General features: G+C 43.8%; 1 protein-coding gene across 1 annotated transcript in view; it reads right to left on the reverse strand.

The window, feature by feature from the left end:
- pip5k1ca (phosphatidylinositol-4-phosphate 5-kinase, type I, gamma a) overlaps positions 1–27563 on the reverse strand; it is a 50152-nt gene that overhangs the window by 21955 nt on the left and 634 nt on the right. The window contains exons 2-7 of the mRNA XM_083768119.1: positions 7648–7679; positions 6332–6418; positions 5679–5809; positions 5328–5445; positions 2722–2874; positions 743–1042 (exon numbers count right to left, since the gene is read on the reverse strand). Coding sequence (XP_083624245.1) covers positions 743–1042; positions 2722–2874; positions 5328–5445; positions 5679–5809; positions 6332–6418; positions 7648–7679 — 821 coding nt within the window. The remainder of the gene's footprint in view (positions 1–742; positions 1043–2721; positions 2875–5327; positions 5446–5678; positions 5810–6331; positions 6419–7647; positions 7680–27563) is intronic.

Raw genomic sequence — 27563 nt, forward strand, 5'->3', positions numbered from 1 at the left:
AAGAAGGTCATGCTGCATTACACACAGGATGCTGAGTGAACCAAAGTCATGCAGCACTCCTGAGCTCAACTGGGCTGAAATCGCTTGCATGCAAGCCAACATCTTTACCCTCCACTCCCTTATTGCCTTGCATCGTTTACACACTCCATCATTGATTCTCTTAACGGAGAAGCTCTCTGGGGGGTCATGACTCATGATGAGCATAACATTACATGGATCCAAGATTCGGCAGCAATCAATGCCTCATACTACTCTCATGCTGATCTCTATCTGTGTAAATTATCCTTCTACAGCACTGCCTCCCAATTGTAGAATGCCCTGACCCCTTCCCTCAAAGAATGCAAATCACTGGCGTCCTTTAAAACAGGCCTGAGAACCCACCTTTCAGCAGGCCAAAGGGAGAGGAAATGATCGCCCCCACCTTGTTATAACCCCCTTCCTTTTTTCCCCAACCTGTACATGTCTTTTTTATTATTATTTGTGGTGATTTGAATTTTGTTGTTATGTTTCATGTCCTGATTATGAATTGAACACCCAGGACCTGAATGGAAACAAGACCGCAAGGACTATTTTCGGCGATATCCTTTTAGACTACGTGTTTGACTGTACTCTGTTTACATTTCAGCCTAATAAAGTATTCAATCAATCAATCAATCAATTCTACTGCACAAATGTATCACTACTTATTCTGGTCTAGCATCAGACAAACCCCTCCCTCCCTCCCTCCCTCCCTTCCACTCACCAAGCAGTCTCTCTGCAGCGTCTTGACCAGGGCCTGGTGCGTGTCTTGGTCCAGTATGAGTCCATCTTGCATGTTCTGCATGAAGTCCAGGTCTTTGAAGGTGGGCCTGGTCTTCTCTCGTTCCTTCTTGGAGGCGCGCCTCTTGTAGGTGGAGCCCTTCAGGTCATACTTGAGGTGCATGCGCACCACACGGGGTAGAACGTTGTTCATCACCACCACACGGATGTTCTTCCCCCCGGACTGGACACAGTAGAGGCCGAAGAACTTGGGCAGCAGGGTGCGAGGGTTCTGGTTCAAGTTCTGCGTGAGGGGTGGATAAAAGACAAAACTAATGAAAACAGATAAAAGACAAGACAAAGATAAAATAAAGTGCTCTTTTTAAGTAACAGGTAAACAATAACATTGTGTGTAACAGTGTTGTGGGGTATATCCAGACCAGAAGCTGACAGACAAGAAGGCCACTCGAGGTGAATTGATTCAATCTAGCCTGCTTCCCTTTATCCCTACATCTGAATATTTCAGTAGTCAACTTAAGCAATGAACAGACAGACAGACAGACAGACAGACAGACAGACAGACAGACAGACAGACAGACAGACAGACAGACAGACAGACAGACAGACAGACAGACAGACATGTGGTGAGGACACAGCAAGAGACAAGTCAACACAGACACAATTGAAACAGACACAATTGAAATAGAAAAAGCATTTCCTCTATATACACCAATACAAAGACTCAATGAAAAGTTGAATATATCCACATTTACAATAACATCCGTTGAAAGCTGAACATTTTACAGTTTGAATACATTTAGCTAATGTATGCAGAAGTAGTTAGTCACAAAAACGTGTACTGACTAAATGAAGAAGGGTAACAAGCAACGAGGTGTACTCAGTGCCCAGCAAGCACACCAAATACAGAAAAAGCCAACTGATTGAAATTGGGCATAGATTTTGGGTGATGGAATAACGTGACCTACTTTATACAGTGCACTGTATAAATACAACAGGCTGCCACCATCTCTCAGTTTGCGCATGAACGTTTTGGACCGACAGATAGTGCCTTATATTAGCTAATCTAATCCTTAGATTACATCTCCTCTCTTTATGTGTGTCCATCAATCTCTGGGCAGCAGGCAGCCCTCCGGTTATGTCCCACAACTGTAAGGTCAAAGTTTTCGTGTTCTCTTGAGAGTCTTTGAGTGGCCGGTTAGTTTTTCTGCTTAATGTTTCACTTAAGGCTAATAACACAAACTAGAAATTCCATGGAAATCTTGCATTTTAAGTAACCTATGATGCTTCATGCAACCAGGCCACTGAACCTCTTCCTGCTTACCCATTGTAAACTGCACCATGTTAGAAAGTGTCGGGTGACGCATCATCTATTCGCCTTGAGTCTGTCTCCTGCAGAGATGCCTCATGTTGTCTTGTTTGTATGCCTGCCTGTCTCTCTGTGAGACAACCTATTCATCCGTCACTGCATCTCAGTCTCAATGTCAAAATGTCCTGGCCTCTGGCCACCGTAAACAGTTCCCACGTGAGCCTGAATTTCTCTACTTTCATTAAGCCACGCAGTCGGACCAATTGAGGCCACCAAGCTGCTAAGAGCACCACCAAACGATGGAAAAGTAAATGAGTTTGAACGCTCCAAGGCCATTTCCACGAATGGATAAATGCTTCTGTGGCTGTGGCGGTTGTCACGCATGAATATGAACAAAGTTGAGACCCCCCCCTCTCTCTCTCCATCTCTGTCTGTCTCAGTGGGAGGTGAACCTGAGAGACTGAAATAGCAGCATGGACATACATGGAGCTGTTGCTGCTTATAAACCGGTTCTGAGTGGGACCAGGGAGAGGAGGGTGAGGGGCACTGTCGGGTGAAGTCACGCTCCGTTAAGCTTGACCTTAAGACATCCATCCGGCTGCAGAAACACACCAGTGTGTGTGTGTGTGTGTGTGTGTGTGTGTGTGGAAGCTCACCATATAGTATCCAGGAAGTAGTTTCTGTAAGAACTCTGCCTCCTTGTGCATGACTGTCTTGATGATGAATTCGTCGTCCCTGGTCAGATAGAAGACTGATCCGCTCGCTCCGGGATTGGACAACTCAATCAGAGGCTCATTACACAGGGAGTACTGCAGGTGCACACACACACACACACACACACACACACACACACACACACACACACACACACACACACACACACACACACACACACACACACACACACACACACACACACACACACACACACACACACACACACACACACACACACACACACACACACACACACACACACACACACACACACACACACACACACACACACACACAGAGAGAGAGAGAGAGAGAGAGAGAGAAACAGAGAAACCCCAGTCAGAAATAGTTAAAAAGCAGATCCATAACAACCCACGGAATGGAAAGCTTTGACACGTTCAATGATTGTAGTCAGAAGGTTAAAAGGCTGTGACAACTCTGGCGTAATGCATCCGTGCCACAGAAACCACAAGGAATATCTCTGACAACTCCTCTAATGTCTAACTCGCACACATACACACACAGACTGTGGGACGTGGGAAAACACACACAGACTGTGGGACTTGGGAAAACAGCACACAAGTTTATAATGTCACTGAGTCAGAGGTAAACAAACATCTATTAGCACTTGAACTTGTACTTTGATAGGCTCGCATGACATTAGCCATGCTTACCATCACATAGTCATAGTCAGTGTCAGTGTAACAGGCAGAAACAGTGCAGTCTGCCCTGACCCCTACGCAGTACGCATCTATAGGCTCAATGTAGCCTGACAGCGTGTCACGGGGTCAGAGTCTCCAACCCGACTGCATGTCACTTCCCATCTCTCTCCTCATTTAAAAAAAAAAAGAGTGCCGTCTGCGTATGTATTTATCGTAGATTTTATTTTTCTGTATGTCTCAACTACACCCCTTTTTCATTTTTAAGCGGTGCAACCACTTCATTAAGAAGCTTTGTGTGTGGCTGGCTGGCTGACTGCCTGGGTCTGAGCACGAAAATATCGTTTGGTTGATGATTTCAGGTGTGACAGTACAGTACAGTACAGTACAGTACAGTACAGTACAGTACAGTACAGTACAGTACAGTACAGTACAGTACAGTACAGTACAGTACAGTACAGTACAGTACAGTACAGTACAGTACAGGGACCCCCACACGGTAACTCTGTCATTTCTCAACTGTTTCACACGGTTTCCCGTTTCAACACGTGGCGGCTCACCGGAACCGGCCCGTCCCCCTGGGCGCGTTCCTGGGGGTCTGGATGTTCCCGGGACCCCCCGGGGACCCCCACACAGAGTTGCACCACTTACTTCACACGGGTGTGATTTAAAAATAATTCTCCAAAAATGACCAGAATGGAAATTATTTTGACAGATATGTACAAATATCTGTCTGTCTGTCTGTCTGTCTGGTCCTGTGCAAGCATGTTTGTAAACAAAAATTTCAATCAAACCCCACAAGCACCTAGATGGTATTCATGGCATTGATGATACCAGTCTAAGAGAGAGGGCTAGCGGTCTGGCCAGGGATGACATCGATGGACAACACTCGTGCGTGCGTTGCCTTGCGTGCTCCCAAACTGCTTTCATCTTAGGGAAGAGCAGTGATTCATGCTAAGCCCCATACTGATGGAGAATGACAAGCTGCAGACCTTCCTCCTCTCTCTCTCTCTCTCTCTCTCTCTCTGGCACTCTCTCAGGCACTCTCTCCATCCCTCCTCTCACGCTCTATGTTCTTCTATTATATCAGACTCGCCCTTTCGTTCTACTTCCTCGCAGAGCCTTTCTTTTAACAGACAAACATTAATCTTCTCATTTCTAATTAGCTCTCTGTCTATCATCTTCTTACCCATCCTCCTCGCCATCTGTTTACCAGTAGCCACTATCCTGGAATTTGGTTCCATCCACAGGCACCCAAGCAACTCAACCCAACCTTAACCACTTGAACCCCAGTATTCCTATTCTGAGGGGAACATTTGGCAAAAATAGACGTAAATCGGCTATTTAGGAGATTTGGGGGTCCTATCGCGCCGCGCAATGCCGTGGCTCTACCCGCTATCCGTTAATTATGCACAAGGCAGCTAGCACTGGCCATAAACAGTATCTTACGGCAGTGTTACCCGCAATAGACTATGGCGACTCCCTTATTTGTGCCTGGAAGTGAAAGTGGGTTTCCGCTTCTCAGACCACCCAAAAAAGCGGTCCAAGTAGAGTTGTAACTTAGGTGCACTCAGAGCCATAATAGACAGAGTTACGCAAACTCTGTTCACTTCATGGGGCCAGTCCAAAGGCGTCTATTCTACATAGACTTCTATTGGTTTGTCCCTATTTAAAGGCTTCAAATAGGGACAACCGGAAGTTTACGGAATCGTGACCGTGCTGTTTTCTGCCCCCTCAATATCGCAACTCTTCTATTAGATGGCTCTGGATCCACTTTACTGAGAGTAGAGGGTTTAAGTGGAGCCTGATTTAAACATAGTCATGCCATGGTGTATTCTCTTTAATTCAAGCAGTTACTGTATGTATACGGAAAAAAAGAGTCTCACCAGATAGTCATCCGGTCTGATGCCGAACAGTTCTCTGAAATAGCGAAAGGCCACAGGAGCGTAGGTTTTGAAGCGGAAGTCTGGGAAATGGTGGGCTGGGGTCAGGTTGCTACCCTCACTGAAACACACACACACACACACACACACACACACACACACACACACACACACACACACACACAGTGTAATGAAGGGATAATGCTCTGCTCTTCTCCTCCGTTATAATAAAAACACTAATAAAATACAATATATACAGTATATTCACACAATGCACATATTAATACCAAGTCCTATTCCAAAAGCTTATTATCGATACTGTAAATGCATGGACAGGGTCTTGTTTGTAAGTACCTGGGGAAGAAGATGCTCTCCACCACATAGAAGTCCTGCATCAACACATCTCTCTCAGGCTTGGAGCTCAGGTTGCCCACAGTGTAGCCGATACCCAGCTGGATGGCTCCTTTCAAGGCGGAGGACGTCGTCTGCAGGTGGGTGAGGGACAGATAGGTAGCAGGGTTAGATTGGGTAGAAGTGAGTTATGTTACAGGATTATAAAGTAGCTACTGTATGTAATGTTACCAGATTATAATGGGGCTATGTTACAGTATTATGAAGTGAGTTATGTTACAGGATTATAAAGTATAGCTACCGGTATGTTACAGGGCCATTTTAGGTCAGTGTATAGAGAGTGACAGAAAAACAAGGGCAGCGAGAGGAAGACAAAGTGAGAAAGGGGGTCGGATTCGAACCCAGGTCCTCGTGCTCACAATAAGCATATTATGGTCTGTGCACTAAGGCTGATCGAGCCACCAAGCACTGCTCAAGACACAATTTATTTTGTGCAATTTAGTGTAATCAGACACCCTGTAGAAAAAAGGTACATACTGACGAATCCACAGAGCGGCAATAGGTGTCAAGTGGCAATCATGCGAGCGCAAGTACAGGGCAGCACTCTGTGGATTCGTCAATAGGGGCACAATGCTGTAGTGGTTGCACTTAAGTACCTTCTTGTATGTAGTCTCCCCTGAAGCGTCCACCCCTCTGTGGCCCATCTTCTTCCCCTGCCCTGGCAGGCCTGAGGATCCGGGCATCTGAGAGGAGAGAGAATTAAAGAGAGATGCAGACTCACATGAATCAACAGCTAATTATGGATCCAGATACTAAAGTTAGATAATTATTCAAACTAGAGAGGTGCCCGTGGGGCCTCTGCGGCGGTGCCTGCTGGGCACTGGTCTACTTGGAACGATGCAAGTTGGAAATGCATGCCCCACCCAGATATTATGTCCCTTTTATGCCCGACATCAGAAATTCAGAATGATGTCAGATTTCTGTATGTGTCTCTCTGTGTCCCTTTATTCCTATATATGGAGTTCTGTGTCAGCCATGCCCAAATAATTATGGAGTGTTGGGATGTCAGAACAGGCCAGCTTATGGAGTTCTGTGTCAGGCATGACCAAATATGGAGTCTTGTGTATATGAGAGCAAATATTTTGTTCTGGTTACAAATACATTGTAGCAGCTGTGTGTGTGGAAAAGAGTATGTATGTATGTGTATATATATATATGTGTATATATATATATATATATATATATATATATTGCCCCACCCCGCGTATCTAGGTGTGCCCTGGGATCTTTTGGCTATGTTCATCTGTTGATTAAACCAAACAAGAAAGCTAGCAGTTATTTAGTCCATTGACATTATTCTATCACACTTCTATTCTATCAGACTCAGTTTGAGTTTTGCTAGCGTGTCTGATAAAGCAATGTGATTTTAACAGATGGGGTCAAACAGCATTGGCAAACAAATTGCCTGTATGTGCATGAGTAGTAGCAGATGGGTGCCGGTTTACCACATCAAGACACCCAAGTTGTCAGTCAGGGAAAGGATTTATTTAGAGTTTCAAAATTGACTGGGTTTATTTAACTTAAACCCTCGATATACTTAGTAAAATTGACCTGAGTCAGCAGCACATGCTTGGTCCGCACTTTTCCCCCTCTCTTTGCCCCAGAAGAAGGACGCTGCGGCTCACATGTGGGTTAAACATTTTGAGATGTATCTTGTGTCGTCCTGTGTGGCAAACCTAACTCAACCCGTACCCAAGTAAACTAAAGCAAACATGTGGGACATAGTTTACAAATACTAACCTAGGTCTGATCCTCATATAAGGAAAACCTTTTGAGAGTAAGGGTTTATTAAATTCCGTAGCAGACATGCACAGCTGGAGTAGGATGTCAGACAGTGAGTGGAGTAGTTATTCAAGTGGAGGATCAAAGAGAGGAGAGCATTACAGAGAGGGTCGTCACAAGGACAGCCTACCTCCGTGATATGGGCCTTCCTAGCAGCAGCATCTGAGGGAAAGAGACAGAGAGAGAGAGAGAGAGAGAGACAAAAGAAAGATGTCCGTGTTAGTAGTTCTGAGAGGATGTGGACATGTTCCATTACCATCATTAGTGCTGGAACAAAGATAAAAACCCAAAGGGGTAGACACAGCAGTACAACATTACGCAATAAAACAGTCGAGCACACCTGGGGCCAACCAGTCAGTCAGCCATCAGTCAGTCAGTCAGCCATCGTGCACGTCACTCAATCAGTGGAACTGCAGCAGAGATGAACATTAGTCTCAACTCCTAGTACAATCTATTTATAACCCTAACCACTGTGGGCTGCATGGGGGTGAAGTGTCACGAACAGGCCACACACGATTCCCAGACGGCCTCTATGCTACAGCCATATATAGTATAGCGCTAGATTAGAGGATATTGCATAGCATACAGATATAATGATTTGAGACTGGAAGAAGCAAAGTACATTGATTCATCGTCATATTCTATTTTATTTTAACACATAGTAAGTAGCCTTGGAAACCAATGGTTCCCGATCAATGTGAGTGTGACGCATAGGTCAGATTTACCGTGCACAAGGTTAGCAGAGTTATGGTAAATGCCGATCCAAGGCATCACCTGTCGTTTGGATTTGTACTCTTTTGAGAAAATTGAGACCGAGTTGGACCTGTTGCTTGCAGAGATTTATTTGAGACTTTGAGTTAGCCCGTTATTGAGAGTTTAATAAAAGACCATTATTGGACTAAATGTTCTTCCATCGTCTTTAACAGTGGAAGTTATATTACAGCACAAAGCACTGTGAAATTAATGCTAGCATAGATGATCTTTAAGTATCAAAGACAAATGTACAGTATTACAGTATTATTGTATAGAGCGCCGAAGTCTGACGTCACTTTCAGTAGAGGGCGTCAGTCCCCAGGTTCATGTATTTGTTTAGTTGCATTGAAACCCCCATTGAGGCGATTTTAGATTGCCTCATATAACAACTGTGTTTGAAAAATAAACATGTCACCCCGGCCGCTAATGTTACTGAGCTGAATTAGTTACATTTTCGCTAGAAGCAGACTGTATCATATATGAGTGACTGACTGTTGCAAACGATACAGAGACACCTCCCTGACAATAACGCCGAGACAGCTTGTTTATTTTTGGACCACAACGCTTATAGTAGACGATATTAAGATCACCTCATGTTATTCTCCATAGAGAAATTACTTCCGCGAACCAGGGGAATCGTCGGGATGAGCGAGTTACGTCAGGACTTCGGTGCTCTATAGTACAGGAATATTATGGGTTTTACCCTATTGCCTCTGCCATAGTCGGCAGAGGCTTACAGTATTGTCGGTATCAGTTGATAATGCGAGAGTCTGTCACGTTACAATGCGCTAGGTAGAGCGCCACACTTACATCAGCTCCCATAGCAGTACTCAACGTATGAACGTACAACTTGCCATATACCCAAGCCGTGCTACTCATACGTCGCTGAGTTGGCGGGATCTAACCCATGACCTTGTGGTCCCAAGGCCAGAGCTCTACCGACTTTGCTTGGTGGGACGATATCAGAGTGTCTGCACACTATTGATGCTGAAAAAGCTCCTCTAAAGTTGCTGCTCATCAACGTTTCGATCTTATTAGGATCGCATCAGGAGGACATTATATGACATATCGATATGTCCTGATGAAGATCTAATAGGATCGAAATGTTCTACATTCAAAATTATTATCTTATCTTTAATATCACAATCCAAATCATATCCATAACGTTACCTATGGAGCGCAGAGAAACATTTTGGTGATGCATTCTGTATAATGGCGAACAGAGATGCAAAGGAGATGAGGAGCAAAATATATCTCTGCCCTTGTTGCTCATGCAGTAGGCATCACTTTCTATGACATCTGCTTTTCATATAGCTCTGATTTCCCCTTCAATCTGCGATATAGGCCATTATTAAATCACCAACCGGAACAAGCCTATAGAACACAGGGGCTGATTCGTTCAAGGTGCTCCAGGAAGTCTCATCAAGTTCACGCAGTGGAAAAAATGGAGGACAATTAAGCGTACAGCAGGAAAACAACCTGTCTGAACACAGCACTGACAGGAAATCAATTATAAGGAATGTGCCCTGGCACAAACCAATGCAATACACCGACATAACACAGGACTATCATAAAGTACATGGAATGCAATGGTATACTACAGAATAGAGGTGCTCCGATCCATCGGCCACAGATCGGTGATCGGCCGATTTTCACTCAGAATGACTCGATCGACGATCGTCAATTTACCCGATCTGGAGAAACCGGTCTTTTATACCATTTAAGTGGAATAAAAGTCGATCATATAATATAATATCGTTTGGCGTCTTTGTGACATGCCAAACATTCTTCCCTTCCTCCCCACACACATACGAACAGTTTTATCGTGGGTATTGACTTATTTTCCCCCTCTTACGCACAAGATCGTTATCGGTATCGGCCGATCGTGAGAAAAACAATCGGTGACCGGGATCGCTCCCAAAAAACCTGATCGGAGCAGCTCTACTACAGAATATAAACCAAATAGAGACTAAACTAAAACAGAGAGGAGATAGTCACAACTTCATGATTTGGTTGCAGTTTGACATGAATAGAAGGGCACTGTGGCATTTCTGTGACCAAAGTCAAATGGTCTTATGTTTAGAAGATTATATATAAAAAGAAAAAGATAATTAGACCTTGGATGTTCTCTCTTTTTCCGTACTTTGAGAACGGCATAATCATCTCAGGCAAAGCAGACAGATGGCAAATGAAACACGACTTTGATATTACAGCCAAAGACATTTTAAAAGACCCCCGACATCAGTGATATTTACAGCTAAACACATTTTAACCAATTCTGGGCGGGAACCCCTTTTGGTGTTTTAAACTTAATGTTATAATTTAGCTATTGAAAAATAGCAGATCTACAAGCTCATAGCGCGCCACCGAGTCGTGCGCTACGAGCTTGTAGGTCTGCTATTTTTTTTTTATCGTAAAAATGTAAAATGTCTTATATATTATATATTATATTATAATATATATTCTTTCAAAGTGATTGTTTTTAACTCAGGTCTAAATGGGTTAAAAGACCTCCAACTTCAGAGGTTATTCATGCTGAGATAGGAAGCCCAAACTGCTGCGCGATGGCGAAGACATGGGATGGGAGGGATGGCATCTTCACACACAGCATGCCTTTTTCCCTCCTTTCTCCCTATCTGGCTTTACACGCTCGCCTGCATCTCGTGGATACCCATGTGACTGAGCAGAGCCAGAGAAAAGGCTGTTATAGCGACCAAACCCCCCCCCCACACCTTCATCTTCTTGCTGTCCCTACCTATGTTGAGCATTGGGTTGAGTAAGCAAAAAAATGTGCCAATGAATGAAATCCCAACAACCCTCACTGCGGGCAGCGAGAAGAAAAAAAAAGAAGAAGAAAGAAAAAGAATACAGTGCACATTCAAAACATGACAGCAGCCACTTGCCAAGGGTAGCCAAAGGTTAGATCTCCTTGCTACTCTGCCTTGGTAATATTATAATTGTTTGTGTGTGTGTGTGTGTGTGTGTGTGTGTGTGTGTGTGTGTGTGTGTGTGTGTGTGTGTGTGTGTGTGTGTGTGTGTGTGTGTGTGTGTGTGTGTGTGTGTGAGGGTGTGTGTGTGTGTGTGTGTGTGTGTGTGTGTGTGGAACTGTGTGTGTGTGTGTGTGTGTGTGTGTGTGTGTGTGTGTGTGTGTGTGTGTGTGTGTGTGTGTGTGTGTGTGTGTGCACGTGTGGGTGTGTGTAAATGGTTAAACCCACCAGTAGTGTACATGTTTTACATAGTAGAATCCTCAGAATTAATTTCATTCCTTTAATAACTCTGAGACTGAGTGTACTAGTACAAACTGTAACCAAATGGACCCTTACCCTTAGTTAAATTACACTGTTAATGTGTACTGTGTGGCTGTGTGCTGTATCTTACTAAAGCCATTCCCCTTCCCTTCCACATGCTTACATCCCTTAAGGCTGCCTTGAGAGTTAAGAGTGTGGCTGTGCGTCAGTGTGTGTGCGTAGGCTGGTGTGCATGTGGGTGTGTGGCTGAAGGCTGAGGCCAGCGGGTTATAGGCATTGTGCATGCACCGTGCACGCACGCACAGTGAGCGTATGCCTGGCTGTGTGTGTTCCATCCCGCGGGCACCTTGCGGGCCGTGCCACAGCAGTCGGAGCAGGAACATGAAGGTTTGAGCAGCTCCTACACGGAGCCATCCATTAGCCTTACAGAACCGTCCGCTGCCTCTCTATTCTGCAAAAAAACTGAATTATGAATAATAGTAGTATTATAAGTATTATTTATATCGTGCCGTGCTATGAGCTTTTATATCTGCTATCTTTGAATAATATATAATGTATATATTTTTTCTTTAAACAAACACAAATCTTTGCTTCTGGGGTCCCTGGAACTAAATATTTTGAGTGGTGGGGTCCACGGCCATGACATGAAAAGGTTTTGAGCAACAGTGCCATTGATATATATATATATACAGTAGAAACATACTGTAGGTTTTTCATAAAACTGTTCATTTCGAATGCATTTTTAGAATCGGGTCACTACAATAGTGGTAGTGATCAGTGGAGAGTTGAGTGAGATATTGTAGTATTAGTATCTCTTTCTATATTTCCATTTGCATTTATTTCAGTGATCTGAGCTAATCTGATTGTCTCGAGTCTCGTTTACAGCCAATTACATTAATAATGAGACAGATTTATTTGGGTACACCAGAGAGCAAGCTGGCATTAGTCAATAGTACTGTCAATGCTTCGTAACTGGTACAAATCAAAGTGGCACAAATCAAACTGCTAATTGTATTAGCTGGCTTCATTCACTGTGTGACAGCAGGTCAACAGCGGTGGAGATATACAGCTCACTTCAATCCATCAATGGCAATTTAAACTAAAGGAGATAACAGAATACACAAAACTTATATAAATATAACATTGTGGTTGGCAACATTCTTACCAATAATGGGAGTTGGCAGAATGTAGATGTGGCATATGGAGGTACCAGAAATACATACTGTACCCCCCCCCCCCCTGTAATAAGCTGTGATACTGTACACGAACCCATCCAGTATATGAACCATATAGCACGGCCGCACGCACGTGCACACACACGCACAGTGTATACAGTGTGTACTGTATATACAGTACAATGTACAGTATATACAGTACACACTACTGTATACACTCTAGTGTTTGTACAGTATGTACAGTGTACATACTGTACACTAGAGGTTTGTGCCGTACTCTGCCCCGCAAGGCTGTTATCTTTAACAGCCTGCTCTTCTCTTGCCACCATTAACAGAATGGTCCATTACTACTGAATGTCAGTGGATGGTAACCGACCAGGGAGAGAAGGCAGGAGACTAGGGAATTCAAAGCTGCATCTTCTCCATCACCTCCCTCCCCCTCCCCCTCCTCCCCCTCTCTCTCTCCCTCTGTCTCTCTCTCGGCTGCCCTTTGCCTCCTCCTCACCTCCTCCTCTCTCTCCCTCCTTCTTTTCTATTATTATCTTTCTCAGTTATAAGTGATCTCTCCCTGGTGTTGTCCCTCGTTATAAGTGATCTCTCCCTGGTGTTGTCTCTCAGGGAGACTAGTTGAGCCTTTCTCAGTTATAAGTGATCTCTCCCTGGTGTCTCCCTCAGGGGGACTAGTTGAGCCTGTTATAAGTGATCTCTCCCTGGTGTTGTCTCTCAGGGGGACTAGTTGAGCCTGTTATAAGTGATCTCTCCCTGGTGTTGTCTCTCAGGGGGACTAGTTGAGCCTGTTATAAGTGATCTCTCCCTGGTGTCTCCCTCAGGGGGACTAGTTGAGCCTGTTATAAGTGATCTCTCCCTGGTGTTGTCTCTCAGGGGGACTAGTTGAGCCTGTTATAAGTGATCTCTCCCTGGTGTTGTCTCTCAGGGAGACTAGTTGAGCCTGTTATAAGTGATCTCTCCCTGGTGTTGTCTCTCAGGGAGACTAGTTGAGCCTGGCTAGGCCATCATCAATGACATCAGCTCTCGTCTACATCCGTGGTTCTCAACCTGTGCGCCCTGAGGATATTGCAAAGGCTCGAAATTAACTTTTATTTTATTTTCTTTTACTTGTGTAGTGATGAGTGATGAGTGATGACCCCTCCCCCTCGCCAGATTTGAAAAAACTCTGGCGAGGGTATACCCATGCTAGGCAAGTCTATGGACTTTTAATGTTTGTTGAGAGCACTAAACCTGACGTCAGGTGGCAGCCATGGACTAGGAGCAGTGGAGCAGCACATAGGTTGGTTGAACCAATAGGGAGCTGACATCCGTTTAAAGCGCTATAGTTTGATCTGCCTCTCTATACCAAGAAAAGATCGGGTACTGTCAGGTTAGGGCCCATTTGGTTCCATTTGTACACTCTCTTAGTTACATAACCTGATAAGGGTTCCTACTATGTACCATTTAGCTGGCGACCCCCTGAACTCCCTGAAGGACCCCTGGGCCTGGGGGTCCCCGGATCCCACGGTCCTACACACTGTGTCTGTGCATGTGTAAGCACAACAGCATCCATGTTGTTACCTGATGATAGCTGAGGGGGAAGAGGTCCCTCGTTTGTTTCTCTGATGATAGCTGAGGGGGAAGCGTCCCTCGTTTGTTTCTCTGATGATAGCTGAGGGGGACGCGTCCCTCGTTTGTTTCTATTCCACATTGTAACCAGTGCCAGCCTAATCTGAGTTCCCAGAAGTTTTATTTTTCGCCACTAGGCGGGCGAGAAAGAGTGCCAGCCGTCCTATAACATACATTTGTTGTTAGCACTTTTTCAGTCATTAGCATGCTCTGTACAATCAAGTATTGCCAAACAGAGATCAACTACTGCTATCTTTGTCAAACAAAACGGTCGCAATTTCCGGCCTCCAGATAATTGTCGAAACACTAAGATTAACAAACACGGAAGCCTAACATCCAAGTCCAAGTCAGTTAACCTTTACACACCAAGAGCATTTTCCAAAAGATATTTCTTCTTGAACTGGTTTGTGTCATGAGTACACTCACACTGTGGGTGATTTTTCACTGTTAATAAATGCATTAACCTGCATGAATATCACCAAATGAATAGTTTGATGCGGAACTAAATGGAGCCTTTCATTTAAGAGTTCATTTGAAATTATTTTCACCATGTATGGTCTGTGATGCCGGAACATGGGACTCATGCCCTGTCCGTCTGTCTGTCTGTCTGTCTGTGTTGTCACAGTACACGACATTCTGCATCAAATATCCCCACAGAGATCCAACCTACTCAGGAGTTCAGTACAGAATACAGATGTGACCAAATCCAATCATCCACTCACAATGTGAATATGCTGCACATGTAAGTATAGTTGCACTCTCTCTCTCTTACATGCACGCACGCAAGCACACATGGCACACACACGCGCACGCACAGTAACCTTCAATTCTCATACAGAGAATAAATTATATTCCATGTTTTGAAATACCACACTCATACGAACACTCATACTGTATATGAGAGGAAATATATTTTTGAGTGCTTAAAATGTACCTAGGATGCTATTTATGATATGATAATGTATATCTAAGGTCTGAAATATATTTTCAAATACAATTTGAGGCAGATTTTTGTATCATTTTAAAGTGCCTTATTTAGTAATAGACATTTAGTGATTTAGGGTCAAATTACCTGGCTTACAGTAACAGACTAACAGTATAATGTCATTGCAGTTGGGCAGAAACCTCATCTCCATATTTCAACACACACACACACACACACACACACACACACACACACACACACACACACACACACACACACACACACACACACACACACACACACACACACACACACACACACACACACACACACACACACACACACACGGTTCTTTTCTCTCCCACTTCCCTCGTTTCCATGGCGCCCCAATTGAGGTCAACCAGGTTTTTATGAGTTGTGCACGTGTGTCGGGTATCAACAGACACATGCTGCCTTCTACATGCGCCCTCTGACGAGTCCGGGGGAATTAGCATTGCATATAATTATAAAACATATTCACTCATCTGCATTGCATTATACATGCCAGACCAGGAGGACAGTGGAGTGGACACACTCAAGTTCTCTAAGCACCGTTTGCATTGACTATATTAACGCTCCATGGCATGATGTCAGTTAGGGTGATGTTAAAAGATCAAGCCGCATCCATGCCTTCACAGTCGGCAACCGACATGGTGATGCACGGATCACCATGTAAACACTAAACTGACAGACGGATGAATCAAGAGCCAAACATAAAAGAAGCTAAAAACCCACAGAATCACAGAAGAAGTGAACAGTGGACCACATCCACTTACTGAAACAATCAGCTCAATATGTAAATGAGGCATACAAAACAGATGAAGATGAAAGCATGCCCTGGGGCCGACCGCTGGCCAAGTGGTCCAGGCACATGCCACATACACTGTAGGCTTTGGCCTGACAGCATGTCGCGTGTTCCAGTCCCGTTCGTGACGACCTTCGCTGCGTGCATCTCCCCCTCTCTCTCTTCCTCTTTCCTGTCCATCTTCACTTGATACTATCAATAAAGGCAGAAACGCCACAAAAAAGCATGCCCTAGCCTAGAACACTAGTGTGTGTGTGTGTGTGTAAATTCTTCATTGATCCAGTTGGGATCAATAAGGGTGGCCCCGTAGATGAACTAAGTAAGAGACAGTCTGTGAAGCGATGCTCTGTTATTGTGGCAGAAGCTTAGTAATGGTGTTCTAGATATCGATTCGTTTTGACTCCTTAAAGCAGCAATTGCTTACTGTGTCAAAGGGCTTTGACCTTATCTACAGAAAGAAAAACACTCAATAAGATATTTGTAAAAATCAATTAGGAAAAATCAATGACTCAGCCATTTTTTGTCCTGGATTGATAAAACTGACCCGGTTGTCAATTTAGTCAGTAAATAATTATTTTCCACTATATTCAGAGTTGGAGTAAGGAGCAGCCTGGGAACCTTGCCATCCCAAGATGTCTGCTCCACCTCCTGAGCCACATCTATGACATATGCTGCAACATGGCCTTGTGTGTACATTGAGTGTATATAGGCCTTAAACCTGGACGCGGAGAGAAGCAGCCTTCAGTTTCTCTGCATCACGTATCTGGAACAAATTCTGCTACTCTGTTTTAAGTACATTTCTGTTTGCCACAGACTTTTATTAGGGTTTTTGATTAATTTATTACAGTGCACTGTAACTCTGTTGTCATATTTTGTTTTATTTGAACTTATTCTTACTGTCTCTGTACTTTGTCTGAATAATATGAATGTTTTGTCTGTATTTGTCACAGGATACTCAGGATTAAACTCATGCAGGTTCTGTTCAACATCTTCTGTCACACATGAATGCACACATATATCTTTGTAATTTGTTTAAGGCACATTAGGTGAGACGAAAGGTTACTTACTACATATACTACTAGGGCTATTAGAGTATTGGCTAATGGCTTATGTTTTGATCGAGGGAACTTGAACAGATCCAAAGTCAGAACCATCAGCATACTTCACCTCAGTCTTTTGCCTCAGTAACAGGTCAGCTGGGTTTTCGCCGGTTTTTCCATGACTGCACTGCTTTGGCCCTGCCCTCTACTCCCTCTGGCCATGGTCCAGCATGTAAGAGTAGGCTGTGCAGAAGCCTAAATGACTACTCCTGTGTTGTGTGTGTGTGTGTGTGTGTGTGTGTGTGTGTGTGTGTGTGTGTGTGTGTGTGTGTGTGTGTGTGTGTGTTTTGCATCCGTGCGTGCCTCCGTGTGTGCGTGGTACGTGCGTGCGAGCGGTACGTGCGTGCGACTCGTTTCTCATCCAAAAGAACAGCATCAAAATAATGACTTGCTAATGTGCTAAGCTGTTGCTATGCTCATGCATGCAACCAGACGCACACACGCACACACACTACATGTTGCAGAATGCAGACTAAGCAGCATGGCTAAAGTCAACCATGAAAGAAAATGTGTCAATCATGTCGGTACACATTCACTTCCTTATGATCTCAGTATTAGTTTGAAAACCCTGTCTATTCAACACACATCTTCACAGAGCGGGAAAGAGACTCTTCATATGCTGCTGCGGACAGTGCATGCATACCATGCGATGTATGGTATATGCGAGTATAACACAGCGACCGCCTGGAGGGAGCAGAGACTAGAGAGGAAAGCCTTTCACTATGCCAAGTCAACTGAGTTCCCATTATGATCAATAGTGTCAGGCGGGCAGGCAATAAAAAGCTTCCTGCCCTCCCTTTTTTCATCTGGCTGGAAACATCCCTCAGAGACATGGAGCCGAGAGCTGCTGGATGATGAGCCATTCATGGAAGAGTGGACCAGTACCTCTGGCTCTGGCCTGCTCCCGCTGATGAATGAAACTCAAAACAGAGCCTTTATTGAAACAGGGAGTCTGTATAGGAAATATGCTTTACATAACAACTCTGTTCTCTTATGAAAGAGTTATTAATAGAAGGCACTATAGTCCATGTTCCTTGATGCCTATATACAGAGACAGACATTGGCATGATAGTCATAATAGTCATTTGTTAATGTTCAGTTTTGGTTCACCGCTTGTCTTCTTTTAGTAGCTGCTAGCAATACCATACCATACCATACCATCTTTATTTCTATAGCACATTTAAATAACAACAAGTTGTTCCAAAGTGCTTTACAATAAAATAATAAAAATCACAACTTCATTTAAAAACAAACAACATACAGTACACAGTGTCACTTTCAACATCAAAAAGCTCATACTATGCTAGGAAAAGCCAAAGAATAAAAATATTTCTTGAGGCGTGATTTAAACACCTGAATACCACAGTAAGCTTCTGAAACTAATGCAATTTACAGTCTGTGCTAAATCGATAGTATGGCGTCCGTCCAGTTAATTTATGTTCAGTTATTCCACCTCTAGATACTCCTTCGACTGAATCTGCCAAGTAAGTGCCAACCTCTCACTCCAAGATACATATTGTGAAGGTCCCAGATTAGTACTTGTGGAAAGCCTGGTTTCTACTAGTCTGACTGCGCTCAGATCTGATCTACTGCATGTATGCGGCCATTTCCATACCGGAACCATGCATGTACGCATGCTGCGAGTTGCACGTCTAAAAATAATTGAAACAGCAATAAAAGCATGCACTGTCCATCAATATAACATAATGAACATTCCGACATCCGGACTGGGGCCAGCCCTACTCCGCAGCCACAAGGCCACTGTCTGGTAGTAGACTACTAAAGAACTTCTTCCCCAGGCCAGGATAATCACCCGCTCAATGAGGTAACCAAAGCAAAGCTTCAGAAACTCTAATATCTCCCCAAAGACCCCCCTCCCGTCCCCTCCCACAAAGTATACACTAACTTATAACAAAATACATACATAAATGGATGCACCTGGGACGTATCCTCAGTGATGTATCCCAAGGTCATCAGGGTTTCGGGTCTCCCAACATCATACCCCTCACTCAGGTGACCCAGCCGGGGTGATCAAGTCAAGTCCCGACTTACGTCCCAGTAGCTACCCTCGATAAGTCCCATTAAGGAAAAACCAGGGCCACACAATCCGTTCCTACTGAACTACTCTGCCGGGACTGGGAGGTACCATTCTGGCGCATGGAAAGACTAGGCTCTGTGGGTTGACTCCTGTCCGGGCCCCTCCTACGTCTCACCAGGTCCACTCCTGCTTCAGTAATCAGTATATAACACAAGTCACTTTTACAGAAGTCACTGACAGGTTGAGTTAAATTGTCTCTACTGGCTGCTATTATACATTGGCTGCTAATGCTAGTGTGGAGTGGGAAACAGCGAGGCAGGAAACCCAAGTTGCGTAGAGGTAGTTTACTGACGCGGGGGTACAGCCAACCGAACCGGCACATCAGCCTCCAAGTGAGCAGGCTTATACGGTCTATAGCAACCCGCTCAGGCCTGCCTCCCATGTCCACAACAAAGTTCTTAGCACCAGGCTCCAGAACCCGGTAGGGCCCGTCGTTGTTTTTTAACCAATGCTCAAGTCTCCGATCTTCTGCTCCTACTCTTAATCATCAAACGCACTAAGGAGGAGATACATTTAGATTCAAACGTCTTAGTTCATAGTTGCTATGAAAGTGAAAGCTGTTGAAATTAAATTAAAATCCCGGCAGTTACTGTCAGCAGTCACATAATTGATTCTTCTCATTTCCTGCAGTGTGATCTCTATCAGGAGTCACAGCACATTTCGTTCCAAACTGTATGACGTTCCTAATGGACTATAATTGGAAGAGGTGGTTCTGAAAATGTCTTGTTTATTCTAACCTTTGTGTGTGTGTGTGTGTGTGTGTGTGTGTGTGTGTGTGTGTCTCTCTCTCTCTCTCTCTAAACATGGAAATGAGAGGTTCTAATAACTAGAACAAGGACCCTTCCAATCTGAACGCCCCACCTCACACACCCACCAACCATACTGCCATAACCCACCTCCACCCCCAGACCCGAGCCATATTTGTGCCACATTTGGAGGCAGTTGGACTACTGTAACTAGTCTAGGGTGGAAAGTTTCAGAAACAAGCCCTAAGGGATTTTGTCAATTGTAACACCCCCCTGTCAACACACAAACGCACAACACTAGATGTGAGATTTGTTGATATGCTGTGGAAGTGGAGACAAGAAGGAAGGAGAGGCGAGACAGAGTGTTTCTATGGAAGCAGCTAGGGAGGAGTTAACAGCATGAAGACATGAACAAGCAGGGTGGAGAACTGGAGATGGGCTATTTGGATCTTGCTGCGGTTTGTTCTTGTTGACAGCAGCACAGGCACCTCCTCACGTTAGGTGACTCAGTAGTAGCCAGGTAATCTAACTACAGAGAGGCCTAATTCATGCCCTGTCACCGAGATGCCTCATGCCTGTAGAAGGTTCATGACAGAAACGTTGCCTTTATATATAATAAAAGCTTTCTTTATTTTATAGAACATTGGGGAACCCTGGTCAAGGAGGTATAGGTTTAAGTGGTTAACTTAATATGACCACTGGTTGTCCTTTGGTATTTGTCACGGGGCAGCCCGTGCCCTATACACACACACACACACTCATTAAGGACATTGCACGCACGCACGCACACACCACACAGACTGTGGGTAGTGGGGCAGACAGGTCCTATCATTAATGTCAATACTGTTGATGTATGCATTTACAGGATGTACAAATGAAATGATACACACAGGGAAAACATTCAGTTTATTAACCTGTGTGTTTATTGTAACCTCAGTAGTTGTATGGCCTCTCCAGTGCTGGCACTTTAAGAGGGGGAAGGTGCCAAGTACTGGTGAGGAGTAGGGGTGTTCCACAATGTCATTTATCAAAGTATGTCTATTATCTGGGGAAATGAATGTAACCCCATATGATGTTAATCTAAAATAGAACATCTAGGTATGGGTTTACTGATTCAGGTTCAGCTGATAACTGGGAGCTTGTAGATAAGCTGGGTATATTTAATTGCTTCTCTGTGGGTGGTAGGATCCTCTCCTATAAAGGGGAGACTGCAGGCAGAGCTAGTCAGTTAGGCTCGGGCAGGCATCATGCTTACACACCCGTGAGAGAGCTGCTAGGGCCCATGTCCTGGGCATAGCCTAGTGCAGTTTGTTATTTTTCCTTTTTCCTTCGTTGAGCGTTAAGTATTTTTGAGTTATTTATTTTGTGTTTTGGCCAGTATTATTTTTGTTGTTTGATTTTTTCCGTTGAGAATATCTGCACTGGAGCTGGAGTTTGGAGTAATAAAAACCATCAAAAAGCATCGCTGAGCTGAGCCTTGGCCCTCGGGCAACTTTACAGTATTATCCTGAAGAATGCTCCATTGCCTTCTCCTCAGGCATAGGCTTTAGCGAATAAGGCTAACATTTAGACAACCACAGCTCCGTCAACACAGACCAGTCTCTGCAAGTTGGGACCAAACAAGCAGGCCAAGCCCAATAAATACCAATAATATTTCCCTAACGTGACTCACACGGTAAGTAAGGTCACAACATGTTTTTGAGGCACCAGTAGCAAGGCCTAGTGTAGACGGTCACACTGACAGCACTGCTTTTGTGACAGCCTGAGGCATACAGTTGCCTCCACACACGAGGAGAACATTGGAAATCACAAATGACATGAGCCCTCTCTGGTGTGAGGCTATGCTGTTAAACATAAGTAATTTCAGCTCTGCTCAGCTCAGATAAAATTAATGCCCACAGACAAAGAGCACTGAACAACGCTTTCTGGGAGAAGTCACTGACAGTATGAGTAAAACGGCCAGAGGCGGATAATATGAACCATATAATAAATGTAATGTAGCACATCCTACAGTTTGCCACAGGTGTTGTTGGGACCGCATGACCTGGCCTCAGTGGAGACAGGGAGATTGGAGAGAAATGGCGATAGTTTGCGCTGCAAAGTGTATATACACTAATGGTGGTGCATATCCTATTTTCTTTTCTTTATTTTGTTGCGGCAAATGGGTGGCAACATACTTGACATACTACAAGAGAAATGCTATGCAGCAGGCTACATAGTCATCTAGAATCGATAAATGAACCCTAGTCTGCTCTCTGGTCCAACAATAAACTCAACATCTCACAAGAGTTGTGAGCTTGTAGATCTGCTATTTTTGCAGAATGTTTGTCAATTCTTGCAGAATATTCAACTGTTTTGCCAAATGTTTACTTAAGTTAACATGCCCAGAATATGGACACATGGGTGAATGTGGTTCATGAATGAATGACATTACATTCTCAACGCACAGAATCATTAAAATAAAATAAAAACATTCAGGCTCCACCATCTCTCTCTTTCATTCTTCCACTCTGCAAAGATGTCATTCACTCCAACAGACAGTGGAATCAAACCCCTTGAATAACAATCAGGGAGACACACACCAGCCCAAGTCCGCGCAGCTTTGCAGGTGTAAACCTGGCTTACGGTCGCTAGTTTTCTAGTTCTAGTAACGACCTAGTCATGATTGTCTGCCTCCTAACTCCTAAGCCAATGGGTGTCTGAACCCATACTCTGAAACGCCGCAGCACGGAAGTCTGAACCCATACTCTGCAACGCTGCAACGCGGAGCGAGTGGCAACAGCAGTCTAATGTTATGAGCCTGTCTGAGCAGCAGCATTGTCCAGAATACTGTAAAAATATTTTTGTCAAAACACAGCATTATTATGAGGCCTAACATTAAGAAAAGATAACAAATAGGACTTGTCAAAAGTCAAAACACATACTGTATACGACTTTTAGCTTTACGTAGGCCTATGTTTTATGTGTTTAGTGTTATTTGTGACAACATATGGCCTCATGAAGCCTTCAAGTGACTGGATCATACTGGTGTCACATTTTAATTAGAAACAGCAGTAGCGCCTTAATGCTTGGCTGACACCAGAAAAGCAGGCAATGAGGAATGACAGAGCCATGCCATGGCCCTTTGCATGTACAAAGTCAGGGCAAAGGCAGAAATGACCCCTTTCCCATTGTACCAAAAAAGGGGTTAAAAATAGCATTAATTCCCGGGAGAAATGTCTCTGCAGAGGAGGTTACAGTTCTGATCAACAATGAAAGCATTAGGGCAGCTGGGTAGGCAAGGCAAGGCAAACATTCTCTTATTCAAATGTTTACTGCATTTACTGCTGTGTGACGTTTAGGCACATCGCCAAGACTGAATTGGTAGTATGACCATCAGAAAGGAGTACATATATTGATATATTGCAATACAGATTTGTTTTAGCACAGCTACAGTATAGTGAACCGACATGTGTAGAGAGTAGACAAACACATTTTAAGAACCTGGCCAAGCCCAATGGGAACTAATTGGCTTTGCTGTCATTTTACATACTGTACCAGTCATCAACTGATGACATTTACTGTTCAGTTCAGTTAGTGTTTCTAATGTCTTACTGTCAGTAAAACATTAGTGGTTGAACGTAAAATGAACTGCATCACAAAAGTACGTACGTAAATGATGCCAACAGACAAAGTCCAAGCACTGTCAAGCACATCGTGCCACTGACGTGCCAGCCAGAGCAGCACAACCAGAGGGAGCGAGATAAAGAGTGCATGCACGAGTGTAAAGAGGAAGCAGATGGATCAATTGTAAATTACGCAGCAGGCAGTCCCCCCCCCCCCTTTGTGCCTGCATCAGCAGTTCAGACAGCCACTCGCCTGCAGCTGAGAAAGAAGGGAGCGATAAGGACCGAGGGATAGTGACAAACGAGTGGCAGAGTCCAGGGAGTCACTCATAGTCATGAGGGAAAAGGGAGAGGAGAGAACAGGTTCAATATTTACCAATTCACAGACTTGATGCAACTTAAGTCATTATTTATTAAGGCAGTAATTCGAAACCCTTTTAATTTCAAGGACCCCAGTTTCATATGTATTTAGGCCACAGACCTAAATATTATAATATATGTTTAAAAAAATAAAATAAAACGATTAGGCACAAATAAGCTTTGAGCTCCAGCCTATACCTTTTCTTTTTTTTTTTAAGATATTTTTTTGCGGCTTACGCCTTTTATTGATTTTTTAAGGGACAGATAGTAGGCTGACAGGAAACGGGAGAGAGATGGGGGGATGACATGCGGTAAAGGCCGTGTCGGGTTCGGGAGTCGAACCCGCGGCACACCGCGACTGGATCACCAGTCCGGTGCCCAGACCGTTACGCTACGGCCTGGGCAGCCTATACCTTTTCAATCAACCAGAAAGAAATGTCAGATTACTTTATGTAATGTTTGTATGATACTGTTGAGGATTTAATTATAACTGGGACCCCAATTTATACTGTAAAATGATATGTGTTCAGTTAAGTACACAAACGTAAGGGTCCATTTGATCCTTATTCACAATTCGTCAGAGTTACAGATACCATCAATGAATTAGCTAGCGGCCCCCTAAAGTCCCCTCAAGGGGGATACACTTCCTCCCTGCGTGTGCGTGCGGATGCGCATGTGTGTGTGTGCGTATACTAAATTTAGGCTCTGCCTCTGCTTTAGCTGAACAGAAGCACACCTGGCTGGGCTGGTAGGTAAAGGCATAATATGTTTGGAATCCTAGACGTGTTCATTTAGATAAACACAGCCTACAGTATATGAAATGGCACACTACAGAGTTGGCCATAATACTAGCGCACTGAACACACAGGCCTGTACAGTTGCCGTTTCTTCTTTTCCTAATATTTCTCTGTTCTGCAAGCCTATATGCATGTGACATGTCAGGTCAAACAAAATACTGTACGGGTTAATTTTGTTTACAAACAACTAACACAAAATGTCTGCAGACAAACTGGAAAACCTTTGGCAGGGCAGGAGAATGCTGAAGAATCCATCTTTATCTCATTATTATAGAATGACATTAAGCTAAAAGGAATGGAGTTTCTGCTCTCAGTGATTTCCTGTTTGTTTTTAAACCTGTTTTTGAAAAGCTATATACACCGGTAAATAAAGTTTATTAGTATAATAATCATCATTATCAGTTCATTGTTTCTTTCCAGTTAGGCCTACATTTTCCATTGCAGGGGTGGCAGTGGCTCAGGGGGTAGAACGGCTGGATGGGAAAACCGTGAGGTTCCCAGTTCGATCCCGGGCTCCCATAGAGTTAGTGTCGAAGTGTCCTTGAATGGGTGAATGTAATGCACAATCCATGTAAAACCTTTGGATAAAAGTGCTATAAATGCACCATTTACTATGTATTGCATGTGAGGTAAGGGTGCAATATGTTAGCAGTAGCACACATTTGTGACATAACCGGTGCAGCTGGGACACACTTTAGCTAGGCTAACTGACTAGAAAAGGGCACAGCCAGGCAGGCGGCCAAAGGCACCTTCTGACACAGCTGAGCTGAACTAGTCACCCTCTCTGCTCGTGCTCTTTGGTTCGCTTGGCTGTTCTGTCTTGAAGTACTGGTTGGTTCAATTCGCCCCTCGATTCTCTTGTCAATGTCAGTGCGTTTAGTCACCATGGACAAGATGAAAACCCCTCAACCTTGATGAACAGCTCAGAGGACCGCTGAAGCATAGCGTGAATGACGTTTGGCCCATTCAGCAGTCCAATGAATGTTGTGAGGTACTGTATGTTGTGGGTTGTGTCATATAGTATGTGCATTGTGCACGTGTTAAGGCTGGATATGCATTCGCGGCCACACACATCCACTGATCTCTCAAGACAGATAACAGCAGAATCTGTCAGCAGTGCACCACTGCCCTAAACAATAAACATGGAATGTTGTTGTTAGTAGGAAATTAACACAGAAGTTGACTAAGGAAGGGGTCGAGTGCTGAACCTTTTTGCCCCTCTTTTTTATTTTATTTTTTGAGGGGCACTAGCCCCTCCTATTGTCCCCACATGTCAAATATTTGCCATTAACAATGAAAGGAGAAAATGGGTCAAATGTCTGCCAAATATGACGTAAATCTTGTCCTGACGGGAAGCACGCACATCTCAAAAAGTCTGACGGGTGCAGGACAAAAATATACATACAGGAAGAAGGTAGGAAGTCCGCACACCGTTCTTTAAGCTCCCGTCAATTTTATTATAGGAATCAGGAATAGCAGGTAAATCTTGTCCCCACACGTCTCATATTTGCCATTGACAATGAAAGGAGAAATTAGGTCAAATCTCTGCCAAATATGACGAAAATCCGTACGACGACAAGGGCACCCCTCACTTCACACGGGTGTGATTATTTTTTTACCCAGATGGGTTCTCAGATTGTACAAGTACGCAAATGTCTACACAATGGGCCTAGATGTTTCTAAAGTAGATAATAAACAGCTTCATTCAACACCCAAGCAATGTGGTTAATTTCACAACGAACAGAGCATGTGAAGAAAGGTTTAGAACATATTGTACACTAGATCTTGTTGGTAGGGCTGAGATGTTTTTTATGTTATGTCTATTTATTAGTTTATTTGTCTTTTGTATACTGATTTTATGATGTTCTCTGTTGTGAATGTTATCATTGCAGTGATTTTAGTTAACAGATGTTTTATGAGTGAGATACCATACCTATGCTGCAATTAATTATTTGGATCACAATGGAATTACGTCCTCAGATTTTTTGTGCAATCCTGATAATTGTAGTGTACTATGCACTTTGGTGAATTGTATCATGAATTTATCAAATCAAGTCAAACACCCTTTCTCAGTCCACTTGTAGACTCTGATCCTTTCACTTGTAGACCCTGATCCCTTTCTTTAACCATCAACCACCGGTTTTCCACCTGCTCTTTTTAAATCATGCACATTATCAACTTGAAAAACTTGAAAACGACTCTACCTTCTTGTTATTTGACTTCTCTATTCTCTTTCCTTATTCTAACCCTTCCTGTAACTGCAACTATTGAGAGCTTGCATAATAAAATAATTCCACCAACACCCTGTTTACATGTGATGTGACAGTATAGTTATATTCTGATTGGATGGAGCCTCAGATGCAGGAACGAAGTGGATCCTTTCTATAGTTCATGGAAGATGCAGATGTTCAGGCTAGCACAGCTGTCCTCCCCCAGCATCACACGGACTAGCCCCAGTATGTTCCCTCAGCACTACGTTCATTCTGTAGAGCTACAGAATGAGCGTAGGGAGAGGGCACATATGGGGCTACACATGGACATGCCATTCATAGTACTATAGCCTACTATCACTGACACCAGCATCCCAAACAAGACAAGACACACTTCACTGAGCAGGCAGGCAAATGAAGCAATATTGAGTTATATCCCAGATCATAGAGGATCCAGATTCCAGACAGTTGACAACTAGATGACTTTGACCGACTAGCAGCCAAATAACAGGTACAAAAACACCACATTATACTGAGCGTCGAGTCCGTGTCTTCCATGATGACTGAT

Source organism: Protomyctophum parallelum (genome assembly GCF_964188405.1).
Source record: "Protomyctophum parallelum genome assembly, chromosome: 6".
NCBI lineage: Eukaryota > Metazoa > Chordata > Actinopteri > Myctophiformes > Myctophidae > Protomyctophum > Protomyctophum parallelum.